Genomic DNA, 18001 nt, shown 5'->3' with positions numbered 1-18001 from the left:
CAGGAGAGAGGCCCACCACTGCCGCCCCCAGGAGAGAGGCCCACCACTGCAGCCCCCCGGGAGAGAGGCCCACCACTGCCGCCCCCCGGGAGAGAGGCCCACCACTGCCGACCCCGGGAGAGAGGCCCACCACTGCCGCCACTGCCCCTCAGGATAACTGCCGCCCCAGGAAAAGGCCACCACTGGCCCACGTTCAGGGCCGAGGGCAGGCTTTGAGACGGAGTCTCGCTCTGTCGCCCAGGCTGGAGTGCAGTGGCGCAATCTCGGCTCACTGCAAGCTCCACCTCCCGGGTTCACGCCATTCTCCTGCCTCAGCCTCTCTGAGTAGCTGGGACTACAGGCGCCCGCCACTATGCCCAGCTAATTTTTTTTGTATTTTTAGTAGAGATGGGGTTTCACCGTGGTCTCGATCTCCTGACCTCATGATCCGCCCACCTCGGCCTCCCAAAGTGCTGGGATTACAGGCGTGAGCCACCGTATCCTACTTTCAAGACCCACCCACTTCCTCCGTAGAGGTAAGGAGACGGGAGTGTGTGAACAGCTCAGGCCCACACTGCACATTGAAGGTCCCTCCTCCCTATTCCGGTGCTCCATGAAGGTCGCAAAGAGCCCTCGAGGCCCAGCCACAGACGCCTGCCTGAGCCCTCAGCAGCTGGTGGCCCAGCAGGTGAGTGCCCACCATCCTGCCGCCGGCCTGGCCCCGGCACACCCCTCAGCTCCCACCCCACCCCCTCTCGCCTGGTCCCCACCGTCACCAACAGCTCTGTCCTCCTGTTGGCCCTCCCCCCTCTTCCTTTGTGTGCTCAGCTGCTGTCCCTCCCACTCCTCTCCCCTCTCACATCTCTTCTCGAAACTCTGGGGAAGGATCCAGGCCCCCATGCCACTGTGGAAGGGCCAGGATGGGCCTGCCCAATGCGCCGCAGATGCCCCGGTGCCCGCTCCTCCCACCTCCCACCTCTTGAGTGTGCCTGTGGTGCCCACTCCTCCCACCTCCCAAGTGTGCCCCCGGTGCCCGCTTCTCCCACCACCCACCTCCCGTGTGTGCCCACGGTGCCCGCTCCTCCTGCCTCCCAAGTGTGCCCGCTCCTCCTGCCTCCCAAGTATGCCCTGGTGCCCGCTCCTCCCACCTCCCTAGTGTGCCTGCGGTGCCCGCTCCTCTCACCTCGAGTGTGCTCACGGTGCCCACTCCTCCTACCTCCCGAGTGTGCCCGCGGTGCCTGCTCCTCCCACCTCCTGTGTGTGTGTGGCCAGGCCCACGTCTCATGTCTGCAAACCCAGCAGCACTGAGCCATTATCAATCCACGATAAATGGCAATCATCGTGAAGCAGCCTTGTGGTCTGGGGTAAATACCAAGGTTCTTGGTCTTATGGCCAAGGAGATCGAGGTCGCGGACACACACACACACACACACACAGAGTGAGTTTGGAGCAGAAGTTTAATAAGCAAAAGGAAATAACAGCTCTCCGTCGCAGAGGGGGCCTGAGCAGGTTGCCAAGTTGTAGTAAAGATGTCAAGGTTTCTTTTTTCTTTTTTTTCTGTCGCCAGGCTGGAGTGCAGTGGGGTGATCTTGACCCACTGCAACCTCCACCTCCCAGGCAAGTGATTCTCCTGCCTCAGCCTCCTGAGTAGCTGGGACTACAGGCACCTGCCACCATGCTGAGCTAAGCTGTGTATTTTTAGTAGAGATGGGGTTTCACCATGTTGGCCAGGATGGTCTCGATCTCCTGACCTCAGGTGATCTGCCCACCTTGGCTTCCTGAAGTGCTGGGATTACAGACCGCACCCGGCCTGTCAAGGTTTTTATAAATGGGCTAGTGACGAGGGGCTAGAGGAGGGATGTCCTGTCCTCCCAGGGCCCAAGGATTTAGCTGGGACCGGGTGTGCTATTTGTATAATAGAGACTTTCTATCAGACTCTTAGTCTGTGTTGCTCTGTGACGCTTTTCTGGGAGGATCTCTGGGTCTGTTCCCAGACATCGTCTTGGGGTTACAGGCACCCCTCACAGTCTGCTTTTAGCTTCCCTATCTTAGTGCGCCTAAGGGGAAAGGAATGTGCTTATTAGGGTCCACTGTTTTACTGGGGCCCATTGTGGAAGTGTGAAGTTTGGTGATTACCCAGGAGACTCCCCCCGCGCTCCTTCTGTGCCTGAGCCGTCTCATCTGTGATTTACGGTCCGCTCTTTCTGGCTGCTTGTTGTGAGAAGTGATTTTGAACTCAGAGGTTAGAAAGGGAGCTATTTTGAGCTGCTGTTTGTTAAAAGGCAAGTTTCCTGCTGGGGACTGGCTTTACCCTGTCTACCTAAATCCTTTCTTTCTGCCTCCTCTAACAGTCGCCTTTGCGTTCTGCTGGCATTTGTTTGCCACAGTCCACAGGTTCAGTGGTTACATCTCTAATGAGCTGTCAGTCCCCGTCCTAGACATTCTTTGCATCTAAGCTGAGGTCTGAATTGAGGGGGGTGGGCTGGTGTTTCCAACCTCACAACTCCAGTGAGCCGGGTGTGGCCATGGCCTGCGTCTCTCTGGCGGTTAGTGATGGTGGCATCGTCCACCTTATTCAAACAAAGCACTGGACTGAGAGAATTCACACACTGTATCCACCCAGTCCATGGTTTTTAGTAAAAGGTTTACAGAGGTGAGCAGCCATCACCACATACGATCTAAGAACATTTTCATCATCCCCAAAACAAACCCCACACACTGGCCACTGTGTCCCCAGCCCCAGCCCCCAACCCCCCCAACTCCCCGCCCCAGTGCCCTTCAATCTCTGGCTGTGCCTGGGACACTCCCTATAGCCGGAGCCTTCCTTCACTTAGCGTCAGGTTCCAGAGCCTTCCTTCACTTAGCGTCAGGTTCCAGAGCCTTCCTTCACTTAGCGTCAGGTTCCAGAGCCTTCCTTCACTTAGCGTCGGGTTCCGGAGCCTTCCTTCACTTAGCGTCGGGTTCCGGAGCCTTCCTTCACTTAGCATCGGGTTCCGGGTTCATCCACCTGGTGCCTCGCTCCTTTTTCTCTCCTGGTGTGGATTTCCCACGTTTTATTCTCCATTCATCAGCTGACGGACATGTGGTTAGTTTCTAGTTTTTGGCTACTGTGAACAGGGCTGCTGAGAGATTTGTGTACACGTTTCTGTGTGGATGTAGGTTTCACTGATCTGGGGTGTACAAGGTGCGTAGGAGAGGAAGTGCTGGATCATAAGTGACTCTGCATTTAACGCCCCAAGGCTTTGCCCAGCTGTTTCCACGTGACCCTCCCACCAGCAATATGTGAGGTGTGCACTTAACAATCAGAAGGTTCACAAATCTGGGGAGGAGAGCTTTTTTTTTGACGGAGTCTCACTCTGTCATCCAGGCTGGAGTGCAGTGGCGCAGTCTCGGCTTACTGCAAACTCCACCTCCCGGGTTCACGCCATTCTCCTGCCTCAGCCTCCAGAGTAGCTGGGACTACAGGCACACGCTGCCACGCCTGGCTAATTTTTTGTGTGTGTGTATTTTTAGTAGAGATGGGGTTTCACCGTGTTAGCAAGGATGGTCTCGATCTCCTGACCTCGTGATCCACCTGCTTCGGCCTTGCAAAGTGCTGGGATTACAGGCGTGAGCCACTGCGCCTGGCCATTTTTTTTTTTTGAGACAGAGTTTTGCTCTTGGTGCTCAGGCTGGAGTGCAATGGTGCAATCTCAGCTCACCACAACCTCCACCTCCCAGGTTCAAGCCATTTTCCTGCCTCGGCCTCTCAAGTAGCTGGATTACAGGCATGCGCCACCATGCCTGGCTAATTTTGTATTTTTAGTAGAGACAGGGTTTCTCTATGTTGGTCAGGCTGGTCTCGAACTCCTGACCTCAGGTGATCCGCCGCCTCGGCCTCCCAAAGTGCTGGGATTACAGGCGTGAGCCACCGCGCCTGGCCAAGAGCTTGATTTTTAACATTAGCTCAAGGTTAATACCCCCAACTCTCAGCCAAAAGCATGACAGGTGCCCGCGTCTGTTTGGGAGTACTTTTCACCGTTTTACTAAGGCTTCATTGCCAGCGGCCATCCTGACCTTCACACTGTGAAAGTGACAGGCCCGAAAGTCTCCCGTCTGGGTGGGTGCTTGAGCTCTGACGCCCGGGCTGCCTGGCGCAGAGACCACGTGCTTGGGGAGGAAGGCTGTGTCCACTGGGGGATTCCTTTCCTCACATACAGCATCCAGTGATCAGCACTGGTCTGGAAGGAGGGTCAGGGTGGTGAGCGTTCGGTCCCTCCGGCCCTCTGAGCCCCAGCCTAGGCCGCCTTCTGCTTGCGCTCTTCCTGTGGAGGAAAGGGGAGGGCTCAGCACCACACACTCCTTCCCCTCATCATCTGTAGGGCCCCGGGCTCTGCCCCTGGAACCCTGAGGACAGGAAGCCCTGTGCACGCAGAAGCCAGGCCCTGGCCCCGCTGACAGCCCTCCCTGGGGCCGTGTATTTCCACCACTGGTGCCCAGGGGCTCCCCGCCCTTGGGCCAGAAGCTCGAGGACAACTTGTGTGACCCTCTGCTGCCTTCTCGCTTCCCTCTTTTTCCCTCTTTTCTCCAAGTGTGGTGGCGACGCCCTCTCTGCAAACGCCCTCCCCAGAGGGTTTCATGCCGGACTCTGCTGCCCTTACCTTGACGGACTCCTCCAGCTGGGACAGGGCCTCCTCGTACCGAGGAACCAGCGGCTGCAGCAGCTTGGTGGAGAGCTCGTGCCGCTGCAACTCAGGCGCCCCAGCTTCAGTCAGCATCCGGAGGAATCTCCTCTCCTGGAGGGAAGCTCATGGTGGAAGGGGGTTCTTGGGCCAGCCCCTTAACACCCTCTGGCAGCAGAAACTCCCAAGACCCTCGCAGCCTCACCTGCACTTTCAGGAGCAGCGTGAAGGCCTGTCCAGTTTTCCCAGCGCGGGCTGTCCTCCCAACCCTGGAATCAAACACGGCTATCTCCAGACTGGCCCCCGAGCCTTCAGGAGTCTGACGGAACGACGGCTTCTCTCCACACCAACCCCACCCCACACCAGGCAGGACGGTCCCACATACAACGCCCAGGAGCTCACAAAGCCCCAGACCCCCCACCGACGCTCACCGGTGCACGTAGGTTCTCAGGTACTGGGGGGCATCGTAGTTCACCACCAGCTCCACACCCTGCACATCGATGCCTCGGGCGGTGGCATCTGTGCTGATGAGCCTGCTGGGACACACAGCACTGTGGGCCTGACGTGCCAGGAGCAGGGGCCGTGGCAGCAGCAGCCCTGCGGGGGGCAGCTCAGGCCTTTCTGGGAACTGGCTGCCATGGAGCCAGAGCACAGGAAGCCAATTTGCAGAAGGAAGCACCTTTTAGAGAGCCCCAGGCTGACCCTGGAGTGGGCACCCCCACCCCACAGAGGCCTTGCTCCTGCCCAGGGACTCACAGCTGGATCTTCCCCTGTTCAAACTGCTTCAGGATCATCCTCCTCTGGCCAGGCCCGTAGCGCGAGGAGAACTCAGCCACGTCCACACCCCCAAAAGCCTGCACCAGCAGGAAGAGCCTAGGCAGAGAGAAGGCTGCAGCCAAGTGACGCTGGGCCCAGAGGCTGCCTCTGCCGCCCTCGCCCAGTCAGGGCCTCACCTGTGGGAGTTCTCTCGGGAGTTAGTGAAGCAGAGAACCCTCGAGAAGCCCATCTCCAGGACCAGGTGCAGGACAACCAGCGGCTTAGAGCTGAGGCTGCAGGGCACGTAGTGGTGCTACAGGAACGGCAGGGGGTGGGGGTAGAGGTGGGGGTTGGTTAGAGGCCCCAGGCTCCCGGCGCAACCCTCTGCCCACACAGTATCCCACTCACCGTGAGCCCAACAGGGAAGGCATACTTCCCTGAGTCCCCGTCCCCATCTGTATCTTCCAGGCCCCTGTGTGCTAGCCGTGTGGAGAAAAGCCGGGGCTGGTGGAGGCCCAGCTGCTGCAGCTTTTCGGGGTTCTGGGTCAGAGTAGCTGAGAAGAGCAGCTTCTGCAGGGGCATCTGGGGACAGCAGGTGCTGGAAAAGAAGGGGGTGTTGCTGGCACCCTGCCAGAGGCTGCCCCAAGCCTCCAGGGAACAGGATTCCTCATGCTATGCACTGGAGAGACTGCTGCGGACCAGGGGCAAGGTGGGTCCAGCTCACATGACAGAACGATGCAGTTCTGTGCACCAGAGCTCAGGCCAGCCTTGTCTCTGCAAACTAAGAAAGGAGAGCTGTGTGCAGAGGCCTCTGCTCAGGGGAGGCCAGCACCTGGGCGTGCTGCTGGATACCTGGCGGCTGTCACAGCCTGGGCCTGCCTTCGCTGGAACAGGGCACAGGGGTCTGCGGAGTCCTCGCTCTGGAAGGCAGCCGCCACCACCCGCGGCAGCCAGGACTGATGCATGCTGTCAATCATCCGGTCAGCCTCGTCGATGACCTGCAGGAGACAGGGAGCCCGGGACTGGGTGGCGTGGCCCTGAGCTCAAAGCCCAGGCCCCTGGGGCGGGGACCTACCAGGAAGCGGAGCTGCTGGAGGCTGAATCCTGGGGTCTGGTCGATGTGGTCCACCAGGCGGCCGGGGGTGGCTACCACGATGTCAGCCAAGCAGCGGTACCCATCAGCTCTACAGACCAGAGAGCGGCTCGAGAGAAGGAAGCTTTCTCAAGGGCTTCCGGACAGCAAGACGCTGCCTCACCCCACAGCCCCGACTCCACCCCACATGGGAAGTGGGCGAGTGGGAGCTGCTCCTCCCCACGGGAACCAGGTGGTTAAACATGGTGGCCCCTCCTCTGCTCCTACAGTGCCTCAGGCCACCTGCGGGGCTGAGCAGGGACCCCCTGAAAAACCTGCACCCTGACACAACCTACGTTTTCTGGACGAGGCTCTCCTGCTCCTTGGCCAGAGACTTCTGTCCCGTAACCAGGGAGACTCTCAGAGGTGTGGCATCTGTGTAGATGTTGAAAACTTTGCTCACCTGCAGGAGAAGTCTGTCACTGGCTTGGAGGTAGCTGGTGTCCCCCTACTGCAGCAAAAAGGCCCCCAGATCTAGTCTGGGTCCCCTAGAGGCTGACTGCTATGCACTCAACAGGGAAGCTGAGGCCGGCAGTGCCATACTCCAGGTCTAGGGTCCGCGTACCTGCTGGGCCAGCTCCTTTGTCGGCAGCACGACCAGGGCACGGATGTGGCAGACCACTCTCGACAGCAGGGCCTGAGGGGGAAGGGGCGCCTGCATCAGCAAGGCTGTTATCTGCCCTCTACACACCCGCTGTAGAGAAAGGGGACCCTCACACAGACCTGCACCACAGGGATGACGAAGGCCAGTGTCTTCCCACTGCCTGTCGGGGCAGAAACACAGAGGTCGCTAGGCCGGTAGCCGCCTCTGCCCACCAGAAACCCACAGGCTGCACTCTCCAGGAGGGCGGGAATCACAGCTGCCTGGACTGGATGAGGAAAGGCGAGACAGAACTCGTGTTTACGCCTAGGCCTAGGCCCGCCGCTTCCCTGCCTGTGACCTCTGGGCTGGGCTGCTCTGCTGGAGGCCTGGGAACCACTCCCCGGAGGGATGGCACCAGGGCCCAGAGGAACGCCAGCCTCAGGAGACCCAAGTGGGAACCATGAACTTGAGGGTGCTGAGACCACACTTGGCACCGACGTGGCAGGGACGCCTGACCCATGGCCACTCACAGCCTTGTGTGTGGGTGCCCAGGGAGGTGTTTCCTCAGCTGCCTGCCCGGGGCTGGGGCACCTGGAAAGTAGGACGAGATTCCGTGTGCCCGCAGCTGCTTCTGCAGGTCAGGATGGACCTCAGGGATGTCCTCGATAGGAACCAGGTCTTCAGTGACGTTCTTTCTGACACAGCTAGGCTCAGCCAGCCACCTTGGCAGGAAAGGCTGGACCTGCCATCAAGAAGAAAGAGAAGCCAGGTGAGTGCTTTCCACGCTGTCTCGCAGAAGCCCAGGGTGGAAGAAGCTGGAGGAGGGAGGCTGGGAAAACCTCCTCTGTAGTCTCCAGCTCCTCCTCAGCCCCAGGATGCGCTTTCCATACGGCCTTCAGAGAAGTTAAGCAGCAAAAGCAGATGCCACTCCCTGAGCAAACTCACCCCGTAGCCTCCCATCAACCCACAATGGCACCCACCCTCCCGCAGCCAGGAGGGCCTGTGACCTGGCGCTCGCCTGCCCCAGCCATGCCAGCGTCTCTGCCTTGAGGCCTCTGCCTGGCACCCCCAACCCCCAACCTTGACCTGGCTTCAAGTCTTTGCATCCCAGTTCAAAGAGAATCTCCTCCATCTGCCCTACCTAAGGTGCCCGAGCACTCTGCCAAACTTCTCGCTTTCTTCTCCTGTCCCGCAGGAAATCTATTTACCGAAAACCACCCATGCTAAGCAAAAACACCAACGGTCAGGGGCTTGCAGAACGGCCTCTGACTTACTCCTGATGCGGTGAGCGCACAGCAGGAAACCCCGCACGTTCACGCAAGCATATCCTGCAGGAGAACTAGCGCGGCGCGGCGGGAAGACAGGGGCAAGCCTAGCAGAGGAAACGGGAGCTCTGCAAGTGCAGGACCCAGACCCCTAGGGGATGAAACTGCCGGCCTGGCAGCGAGGCGCGGCTGTGACCCGGGAACATTCGCTGAACGAAACCTTCCGGGGCGACCGCTGCACTTAAGAATCCGCGCAGCCTCTCCTCCCACGCCGACCACCCTCCCGCCCGCCGACGCTCACCTTCGGCGCCTTCTTCCTCCCGAACCCCCCCAGCACCAGGCCGGGGACCAGGGGTCCGGCCGCCTCCTCCAGGGTCCGTCCATCTGGGGCCGCCTCGGCGCTGGCGCTGCGCTCCCCCGGCGCCTCCTCGCTGCTCCCTGCGCTGCGCTCCCCCGGCGCCTCCTCGCTGCTTTCTGCGAGGCAGACACCCACCCGGCAGCGCGTCAGCACCGAGTTGCCGGCGCCCCGGAGGGAGCCCGCTTGCCCCGCGGCCCACCTGCGCCCGCGTCCCCGCCGTCCGCCTTCCGTCGCTTTCCCTGCCGCGCCTCCGGGCTCCCCGGCTCCGCGTCGTTCACCCGCCGCCGCCGCCGGGGCCGCCGTCGCCGCCTGGTCGCCGGCTCGATCGGTGCAGCCGCCTCGGTCGGCGCGGGCTCCCGCTGCTGCTGCCGTTCGCGGGCCCGGCTCTGCAGCCGCTCGAGCAGCGCGCGGGCCCTGCCGTGCGTCCCAGCCTCCGCGCCCTCCGGCCCTGGCGCAGCTGCAGCATCGGGGCCCGGGTACCGCGCGACGTAGAACAGCGCCATGGCCAGCGGCACGCCTGGGACTCCGGCGTGGCGCGCGGCGATGACTTCGGCAGCACGCCTGGGACTCGGGCTCCGCGCGAAAGATGGGGATTTGGGTACGGCGCGTAGAGATGACGTCGGGCTCTACGCGCTGTGGTGACGTCACGGGAGCGCCGGCGGCTGGGAATCCTCGTTGTCCCGTATTGGCGGCGGCATGGAGCGGGAGCCGGGCACCGCGGGCGTTCGCCGGGCTCTGGGTCGCCGGCTGGAGGCGGTGCTGGCGAGCCGCAGTGAGGCCAACGCCGTGTTCGACATCCTGGCCGTGCTGCAGGTGGGCCTGGCGGCGTCTCAGGGCCGGGGTCGCGGCCCGCAGCGAGACTTGAATGGGGGGCTGCGGCTGCAGGACCCCAGGAGGTTCCGAGACGGCTTTGGAGGGTCAAGGTGGGAGGCGTGTGGGTCACGGGTCGGGGGTGACGGGGCTGGCGTCCCAAGGGGGAAGGGAACGGTTGGGGGGCAGCCTAGGCAGGGGCGAAGGTGACAGTTCCCGGCTGGGCACGCTGCCGCCGCCTCTCCTGCAGTCTGAGGACCAGGAGGAGATCCAGGAAGCAGTCCGCACGTGCAGCCGTCTCTTTGGGGCCTTGCTGGAGCGGGGAGAGCTGTTTGTGGGCCAGCTGCCCTCTGAGGAGATGGTCATGACAGGTGAGCCCTGGAGGGCCCTGGGGCTGCTCTTCTCTTTCCATGGGTCGGAGGGAGGCTTTGTCACCATGGGATGAGCGCCCCCAGCCCTGGCACAGGCCGTGCAGGTTGGTGGGAGGACACACCAAGCCCACCGTGGAAGATGGATGGTGGCGTTGAGGCAGGGCTGATATGGGTGACATGGGTGCCCTGCGGCTGAGTTTAGATGAACACTGGACAAGGTACGACTTTTTGTGTGCTTTGCACCCCTTTTGTAATTTGACGTTGACTGATCCTGACACGGTCGCTTAAACTCGGAGCTTCCTTTATGTCCCCATTCTGGGGACATCAGGTCTTGGAGTAAAGTGAGGAGATGTGGATCCTGCCCCTGGCAGCTTGGCTGGGGCAGTCCTGGGGTAGGAGCTGCTCTTCCTGTTTGCAGGGCTCAGGGAGCATGCTGGTCCTAGCACAGATCTGGGGGCCATGGCGACCTGTTTCCACCTGTGGAGGCTGAGTAGAAGAGAGTGGGAGGGTGGAGCCAGGCCTGAGATTTTGGGCTGGGTCCAGGGTAGCATATGTGGGCCTCATGTGGGCTGACCACCCTAACCTGTCTGCAGGGTCCCGGGGAGCCACACGGAAGTACAAGGTGTGGATGAGACACCGCTATCACAGCTGCTGCAATCGCTTGGGAGAGCTCCTGGGCCACCCCTCCTTTCAGGTCAAGGTGGGTCATGGGGCTGGCCTCACCCTTGTCCATCCCCTGCACCCCCACTCCCAGGCTATCCACAAAGCAGAGGTCTGGGGCTCCCACAATTGTCCAGGGAAAGCTGCTTACTTCATGGGAGCGTCACCTTGTGGGTGTTTAGTCCTGTTCAGAAACGTGGCTATCGAGTCCTGTACTGAATATTGAAGAGGCAGAACCCGTGTTCACCTCCAGTGGCATCCACAGGGATCTCTGTCTGCGTAGAGCACACACACCAAGCCTCGTGCCAGTCCACAGATGTGTTTGCTCAGCTCACACTGTGGTCTGCAGCCATGGGAATGCATTATGAGCTTTCTTAAAATCTGTATTGAGGAGTAACTGAGACACTTTACCGTTTAAAGCTGACGAGTTAGCGTCTGTTACTGTGTTCAGAGTCGTGCAGTGGTTACCACCATCCCAGAACATCTTTATCGCCCCAAAAAGAAATCCTGCACCCGTCAGCATCGCTGCCATAGCCCACCCCTTTCCACACCCAGCACCAGGCAACCACTCATTTACTTTCTGGGTCAGTGGGTTTGCTTTTTCTAGATGCTCCCCATAAGGGGGATCGTACGGTATGTGGCTTCTTCCACTCATCAGTGTGTTCGAGGTTCGTTCTTTGTGGCTGAGCAGCATCCCATCATATAGCACAGTACGTGTCGCTCAGCCGCTGGTGTGTTGCTGGGCATTTGGGTCATTCCCACCTTTGGCTGTTACGAACAGCGGACTGTGAACGTTCACGTACAAACTTTTTTGTGATGTTTATTTTGCTTGAATATGCCTTATCAGTGGAATTACAAGGCCACACAGCAGCTGTGTGTTTAATGTTCTGAGGAACTACATGACTGTTTTCCATAGCAGCTGTGCTATCTTACACTCCCGCTGGCAGCATATGAGGGTTCCATACTCCACATCCTCTAATTATAGCAGAGCTGCAGACTTTTAAAAGTTGTGGAGATACCACATGAAAATAACCTGTTTCCACCTTCTCACAAAGAAATAATCAGCTCTGTCAACACTGGGGCCTAAGTTTGTTCATGGCTGCGATTGGCTGGAGGGAGGGTCAGGGACAGCTCTGAGACAGTCGTGTGCTCCCGTCATCCCGCACGTGGCTCTTTTGCTTTGTGGTGTCATCTGCCCGGGCCCTGAAAGCACTGAGTTTGCCACCCTGAGATGAGAGCTTCCGAGCCTGGGTCTGAGTTGGGCACCATGCTGGCGTCACACACCTGTGTTTTCACAGCTGTTCCCAAGGGTTATGGTGGCATTCCCGTGATACAGGTGACGAGGGAGCGGTCAGGTGGCCCATAAAGCCGACCTGGGCTGTGTGCCCTTCCCCCGCCAGACTCTGTTGTGAGCGCTGGATCTCTTTAACTCGAGATCTTGTCATCTCCATGTCACGGGTGGGACACGGAAGCCCAGAGTGGCATCTGGCGGCGTGTGGAGCAAGAGAAGGCCCGGCCGCCCTTTTCTCAGCTCTGGGCCTAGGTGTGAGGGGCTCCCTGACTGGACTGAGCTCTGGGCCCATCCGTGGGGTGAGGGCGTCACAGCCACCCTGCACTGCCCCCTTCCCAGGAGCTGGCCCTCAGCGCACTCATGAAGTTCGTGCAGCTGGAAGGAGCGCACCCCCTGGAGAAGTCCAAGTGGGAAGGCAACTACCTGTTCCCCCGAGAGCTCTTCAGGGTGAGGCCTTGCTGGGGACTCCCGGAGGGCCTGCTGAGCTGAGCCTGGCTGTTGGCTGGGACACTCCTGCAGCTCCTGTGCGTGTGGGTTGCCTCTCATGGCCCACCCAACCAGGAGGAGTCTGGGTGGGGGGCTTGGTGGGGCGGGGCTGCCCGCCTGGACCATGCTGGCCTGTGCTGGGCCGGGCAGGGCTGCTCACTGGTCCTTGCCCCCAGTTGGTGGTAGGAGGCCTGCTCTCTCCTGAGGAGGACCAGAGCCTGCTCCTGTCCCAGTTCCGGGAGTACCTGGACTACGACGACACCCGCTACCACACCATGCAGGCAGCCGTGGATGCCGTGGCCCGGGTCACTGGCCAGCACCCCGAGGTGAGCGATGGGGTCCTGTCGCCAGCATCATGCTGTTGCCTCCTGGGGAGGCAGGGACCGGGGGGTGGCATCCAGGCGCTCAGGCCCGGCTCCGCAGGTGCCCCCCGCCTTCTGGAACAACACCTTCACGCTGCTGTCCGCTGTGAGCCTGCCCCGCCGGGAGCCCACCGTCTCCAGCTTCTATGTGAAGCGCACGGGTGAGTGTCCTGAGGGCCAGGGGTGGACAGGGCTGGGCCTTGGTCTGCCTCCCCTGCAGGTCAGGTGACCTTTGCCCTTGCTTTCCCTGCAGAGCTGTGGGACACCTGGAAGGTCGCTCACCTGAAGGTGAGTTGCCTCCGGAGAGCCGGGCACCCTCCCAGGCTTGGGGGGTGCATGTGGGGTACATGTGAGACCCCGTGGAGGCTGCCGCCTTCCTCTCCAGAGGAAACTCCCAGGGTACAGGTGTCAGCTCGCACGGCCACTGGGTCACTCAAAGAAGTGTGGGAGGTGACGAGGCCTGTGAACTCGGGGCCCTCCCTTGGGTCAGAGGCCACCGCCTCCTCTCGGAGTCTGAAGCCCCCCGTGGGCTGTGTTGGTTGCAGCTCCCTCTTGGCCCTCGTCTTGCCAAGGTTTCTTTCCTGGCTGTTCTGAGACCCCAGCCTCGAGGGCGAGGCGCTCCTGACTTGAATGGGACAGGAAGAGGGAAGGCGGGGTCAGAAGAGTGGAGAGCGGGCTTGTGTTGGCTCAGGATGGGCTTCGGGGTGCCCTGGCTGCTGCTTGGGCTCTGGGTCTGGGGTGGGGAGGGCGGCGAGTGCAGTCTGGACCCTGTTGCAGGAGCACAGGAAGGCTTTCCAGGCCATGTGGCTCAGCTTCCTCAAGCACAAGGTAGGGGCCAGGCCGGGGGCGGGGGCGGGGCCCAGGTCTGCCCAAGGGTGGAGGCCTCACCCTGACCTGTGGGCCCTCGCCCAGCTGCCCCTCAGCCTCTACAAGAAGGTGCTGCTGATTGTGCACGATGCCATCCTGCCGCAGCTGGCCCAGCCCACGCTCATGATCGACTTCCTCACCCGCGCCTGCGACCTCGGTGAGTGCGGCCGCCTCCCCCACCCCCAACCCCCTCGGTGAGTGGGGCGCCTCGCTCTCACCCCCAACCCCCCTTGGTGAGTGCGGCCACGTCACTCACACCCCCAACCCCCTCGGTGAGTGCGGCCACCTCCCACCACACCCCCAACCCCCTTGGTGAGCGCGGCCGCGTCACTCACACCCCTAGCCCGCACCCCGCAGCACCTCTTCCCTGATCCCACAGCCTCCACCCCCCACTCCCCTGCCCTGCGTGTGGCCTCCAGCTTTGTGTCTGTGGGAGGGGACAGCAGGGGCAGGGGCCACACTCCACAGACTTACACTCAGCCTGGGCAGGGGGTGGGGTGGGAGCGAGGTCACTGCAGCTGCAGTCTGTGTCTGTCTGTCTGCAGGGGGGGCCCTCAGCCTCTTGGCCTTGAACGGGCTGTTCATCTTGATTCACAAACACAACCTGTGAGTGTCGCCAGGGGTGCAGGTCTTCTTCCCAGTCCGCCCAGCCCTGATTCTCCATCCCCTTCCCACCCTGCCCCACGGGGTCCCCACTCTCCTCACAGGCCGTGGTGTCGGAGCCCTGGGCGGGAGGAAGGGGTGCCGAGTGAGACCCTGGCCTTGGAGGCCTCAGTTCCCGGGCCCTGCTCCACCCACTGCTCCTTCCCCCCGGCCCGCAGGGAGTACCCCGACTTCTACCGGAAGCTCTACGGCCTCCTGGACCCCTCCGTCTTTCACGTCAAGTACCGCGCCCGCTTCTTCCACCTGGCCGACCTCTTCCTGTCCTCCTCGTGAGTACCAGGGCACCTGGCTCTGCCCTGCTCTGTGCGGCTGCAGCCTGGGGCCAGGGGAGGGTGGCGGGGGCTAGCAGTCCGGGCCCTGTCTCACAACCACTGCCCTGCCCAGCCACCTCCCTGCCTACCTGGTGGCCGCCTTCGCCAAGCGGCTGGCCCGCCTGGCCCTGACGGCTCCCCCTGAGGCCCTGCTCATGGTCCTGCCTTTCATCTGTAACCTGCTGCGCCGGCACCCTGCCTGCCGGGTCCTCGTGCACCGTCCACATGGCCCTGGTGAGTTGCAGGGCTCTGGTAGGCTGGGCTGGAGCTGGGGCAGGGGTGCCTGGTGCCCTGGGGAGGTGGACGGCAGACAAGGGCCCGCGTCTCATTCCTAGAGCTGGACGCCGACCCCTACGACCCTGGAGAGGAGGACCCAGCCCAGAGCCGGGCGTTGGAGAGTTCCCTGTGGGAGCTTCAGGTGAGGGCACTGCTGCCATGCCCTGGGGCCTCCCGAGCCATCCTTCGGCCCCTCACAAAGCCCAGCTCCCCTTGCCACCTCCTGCACAGCCTCGTGTTGCGTCTCCAGCTGGCCACCTGGGTTTGTGGGTGCTTGGTGCTTGGCCTCCTCCCATGGCTCCGCCCCCACCCCGCCCACTCTGGTTGGGAACACAGGGAGGCAATGGCTGGGGGCGCAGGGTGGGGGCCTGGGGCAGCTGCCCCTTCACGGCCCTGCTGCCCCAGGCCCTCCAGCGCCACTACCATCCCGAGGTGTCCAAAGCTGCCAGCGTCATCAACCAGGCCCTGTCCATGCCCGAGGTCAGCGTTGCGCCACTGCTGGAGCTCACGGCCTATGAGGTGCGGAACTGGGCCGGGGTGCGAGGGCCTGGGCCACAGGGCGCTGAGCCAAGCCTCAGAGCCCCCGTCATTTGTTCTTTGCAGATCTTTGAGCGGGACCTGAAGAAGAAGGGGCCTGAGCCGGTGCCGCTGGAGTTTATCCCAGCCCAGGGCCTGCTGGGACGGCCGGGTGAACTCTGTGCCCAGCACTTCACGCTCAGCTGACCCCGGCCCACCTGTGAATAAATCTCAGCTGACCCCGGCCCACCTGCGAATAAATCTCAGCTGACCCCGGCCCACCTGCGAATAAATCTCAGCTGACCCCGGCCCACCTGCGAATAAATGTTTTTGCAGGAGAGCAGCTCAGGGAGTGTGGACCGGGGTGGCTGGACGCCTCTGCCAGGTCGAGGGCCTCACCAGGCACATGGCAAAGCGAGGCCCCTGCCGACTCCACAGCCTGGGAGGGGATGGTGGGGAACCTGAGGCGTGGTCTTTCCCAGGACCTCCGGCCCACCAGTGTCACAGGTCACCCGGCCTCCCTCACCTCCCGGCCCCAGTGACCTCCCTGTTGCAGAGCTCGGGGCCTCTGCTGAGGTTACACTTCAGACACCTGGGGGGAGGGGGGCGCCGGTGGTTCTCTCTGCCTGGGTCCGTTGTGGCGGGAGGTGTGTGCGGTGGTGTGTACGGGTATGGTGTGTGTGGGAGTGAGGGGAGGTGTTGGTGTGAGTGGGGGTTCAGTGTGACTGGGGGAGTTCAGGAGTTTGGTGGTGAGTAGGGGGTGTTGGCGTGGGGAGAATTGGTGTGAGTGGGGAGTGGGTTTGAGCAGGGGGTGTTGGTGTCAGTGGGGGGTTGGCGTGAGTCAGGGGCTCCTGTGAGTGTCAGCATCCCACCCTGGCTGTGTCCTGCCGATCCCGCCTTTGTTCTGGGAGCCCCATGAGGCCCCCAGTGGATGCCGCGTGGAGTTCCAGGTGGATCGTGCGTGAGTTCCGGGTGGGTGCTGCGTAGATTACAGGCAGCGCCTGGGCCCCTCTGGAGTTCCCCCCCGCCCCCACCCCTGTGGGAGGCCCTGGTCCAGCTGCAGCGGAGTTTTCCCCGCTGTGGGAGGCGCTGGTCCAGCTGCAGCACAGCCTTGTTATTGGGGTGTTTATTTTTAGGGGACACAACTTATACCAAATGAACTAGATTTGCTGTCTACATGGGGACCCCTAGTTTCCCTGTAACAGTCTGCTTATTCGAGGACAGAGAGTGGGTCGGGGCACTGGAACGGAGCTTGGTGCGCGTGGACGTGCCTGGGAGGGCGGGGAGTGCCTTGGCTGCAGCTTGGGGGCGTCACCCTGCTGGCCCAGCATTGGCCGGGGACCCTCTGTGTGCCCAGCGGGGTTTTGGGGAGCAGAGTGATGGTGGAGAGGGTGCCTCTGCTCCCAGCATCCCCCTGGCTGCTTCCCTCTGCCCCAGCGGGCTCCTCAAGTGAACCGGCTCCTGCCCCAGGGCCTTCGCACCAGCCACAGCTGTGGCCTCTGCCGCTTTTCCCTGTGTTGCCCTGGTTTGAAGGCCCCCCCTGCCCCCCCGCCCCCCCGCCGCCGCCACCGGGAGGCCTTCGCTGGTACACTGTGCATAGTAGTCCTGCACAGGCGCCCCTCTTTCCCCACTCTTCACACTGTCCCACCTGAGTCCCCTCAGCACTCAGGTTGCAGCAGGGCAGGCAGGGCCTGGCCTCTTGCTGTGTCCCGGGCAGCCTGTCACACCGGGTACGCTCCAGAGCGCTGGTCCCCCTCCCCACCCTCCCAGGGCTCCTGGGGCAGGGCTGGGCCGTAGGTGCTGGCGTCCTGAGCTCATGCGGCCACCAGGGGCCGCTGCAGCCTTGCCCGGGCCTGCGGCGCCCGAGCTGCCCCTCCAGGTTCACCTCACCAGGCTCTGCACTGCAGCATTTCCCACTCGGATTCAGCCAGGGCCTCCCTCCTGCCATCACGGAGGGTTTGTGCTGGGCTGTTAGGCCGATCTCAGATGACGAGCGAGGTCAGGAGGAGAGCTGGCTGCCGGAGTGCAAGCACCTCGCTGCAGGCAGACACTCCAGGCTCACTGCTGTGGGCTGAGCTGGGGCCCCCAGAAGACGCACTGAAGTCTTAGCCCTCAGGGCCTTGGGGTGGGAGGTCACCTGGAGATGGGGTCGTTAAAGAGGTCATCAAGGCTCGGATCCAGTACGGTGAGGTCCATGTAGCCGGGGGGCAACCTGGACACAGGCCAGGGGAGGGAGAGCAGCGTGGGAAGGGGATAGGGGATGGTGGCGTCTGCAAGCTAAGGAGAGGCGGGAGGAACCTTCGCTGCCAACGCCGGGATCTGGGACATCAGCCTCTAGAACAGGGCACAGTGTTAGCTGTTCGGGCCGCCCGGTCTGTGCTCCTTGGTGATGGGAGCCTGAGCTGACTGATGAACCGGGCTGAGGCTCATCAGGAGCCAGGCAGGTGACAGGTGGTGTGGGCTGGGCCTGGGTACACGGGAGCAGAGGGGACAGAAGCCAGGCCTGCTGAGCAGGAGCAGGTGTGTGGGGGCTCCAGGGCAAGGGGGAGGCTCTGGCCCAGGCCTTCTGGCCACCTCGTGTCCTTGGCCTGCGGGCCTGTGATGTTCCTGACCTCGGTGCACCTAGGCCTGTCCAGGAGGGCTGTCGTGTTGCC

At 62.1% G+C, this 18001-nt stretch overlaps 3 protein-coding genes across 5 annotated transcripts in view; 2 read left to right on the top strand and 1 right to left on the bottom strand.

Moving 5' to 3' along the window:
* Positions 1-985, top strand: part of LOC116477668 (putative EP400-like protein) — a 47971-nt gene extending 46986 nt beyond the window's left edge. The window contains 1 exon segment of the mRNA XM_058425897.1: positions 383-985. The gene's annotated coding sequence lies outside the window, so the exon portion shown is untranslated.
* Positions 986-1418: 433 nt separating this feature from the next.
* DDX51 (DEAD-box helicase 51) lies at positions 1419-9357 on the bottom strand. Of its 2 annotated transcripts, none has more exons than XM_032168234.2 (15): positions 8888-9357; positions 8678-8846; positions 7703-7853; positions 7252-7397; positions 7094-7165; positions 6825-6931; positions 6472-6580; positions 6249-6394; positions 5805-5994; positions 5594-5709; positions 5397-5513; positions 5072-5173; positions 4846-4909; positions 4620-4754; positions 1419-4283 (listed from the first exon to the last, which is right to left on the bottom strand). In XM_032168234.2, the coding sequence occupies exons 1-15, from the start codon at positions 9235-9237 to the stop codon at positions 4257-4259; spliced, it is 2001 nt and encodes a 666-aa protein (XP_032024125.1). In that variant the 5' UTR covers positions 9238-9357; the 3' UTR covers positions 1419-4256. The 2 variants fall into 2 exon arrangements, with proteins under 2 accessions (XP_032024125.1, XP_032024124.1); XM_032168233.2 differs by having other exon boundaries at positions 8678-8850; positions 8934-9356.
* On the top strand, positions 9297-15590 carry NOC4L (nucleolar complex associated 4 homolog). 2 transcript variants are annotated; one of them, XM_032168236.2, is made up of 15 exons: positions 9297-9547; positions 9795-9915; positions 10509-10615; positions 12206-12313; positions 12529-12678; positions 12776-12875; positions 12968-13002; positions 13492-13542; positions 13627-13738; positions 14127-14187; positions 14403-14513; positions 14629-14789; positions 14891-14973; positions 15237-15350; positions 15435-15590. In XM_032168236.2, the coding sequence occupies exons 1-15, from the start codon at positions 9431-9433 to the stop codon at positions 15552-15554; spliced, it is 1551 nt and encodes a 516-aa protein (XP_032024127.1). In that variant the 5' UTR covers positions 9297-9430; the 3' UTR covers positions 15555-15590. The 2 variants fall into 2 exon arrangements, with proteins under 2 accessions (XP_032024127.1, XP_058281881.1); XM_058425898.1 differs by lacking the exon at positions 9297-9547 and adding an exon at positions 9636-9657.
* Positions 15591-18001: the final 2411 nt, after the last annotated feature.

This window comes from Hylobates moloch, unplaced genomic scaffold, assembly GCF_009828535.3.
Source record: "Hylobates moloch isolate HMO894 unplaced genomic scaffold, HMol_V3 SCAFFOLD_12, whole genome shotgun sequence".
NCBI classification, from domain to species: domain Eukaryota; kingdom Metazoa; phylum Chordata; class Mammalia; order Primates; family Hylobatidae; genus Hylobates; species Hylobates moloch.
Note: the sequence above shows the minus strand (reverse complement) of the source record. Positions and strands in the feature narration are given on the sequence as shown.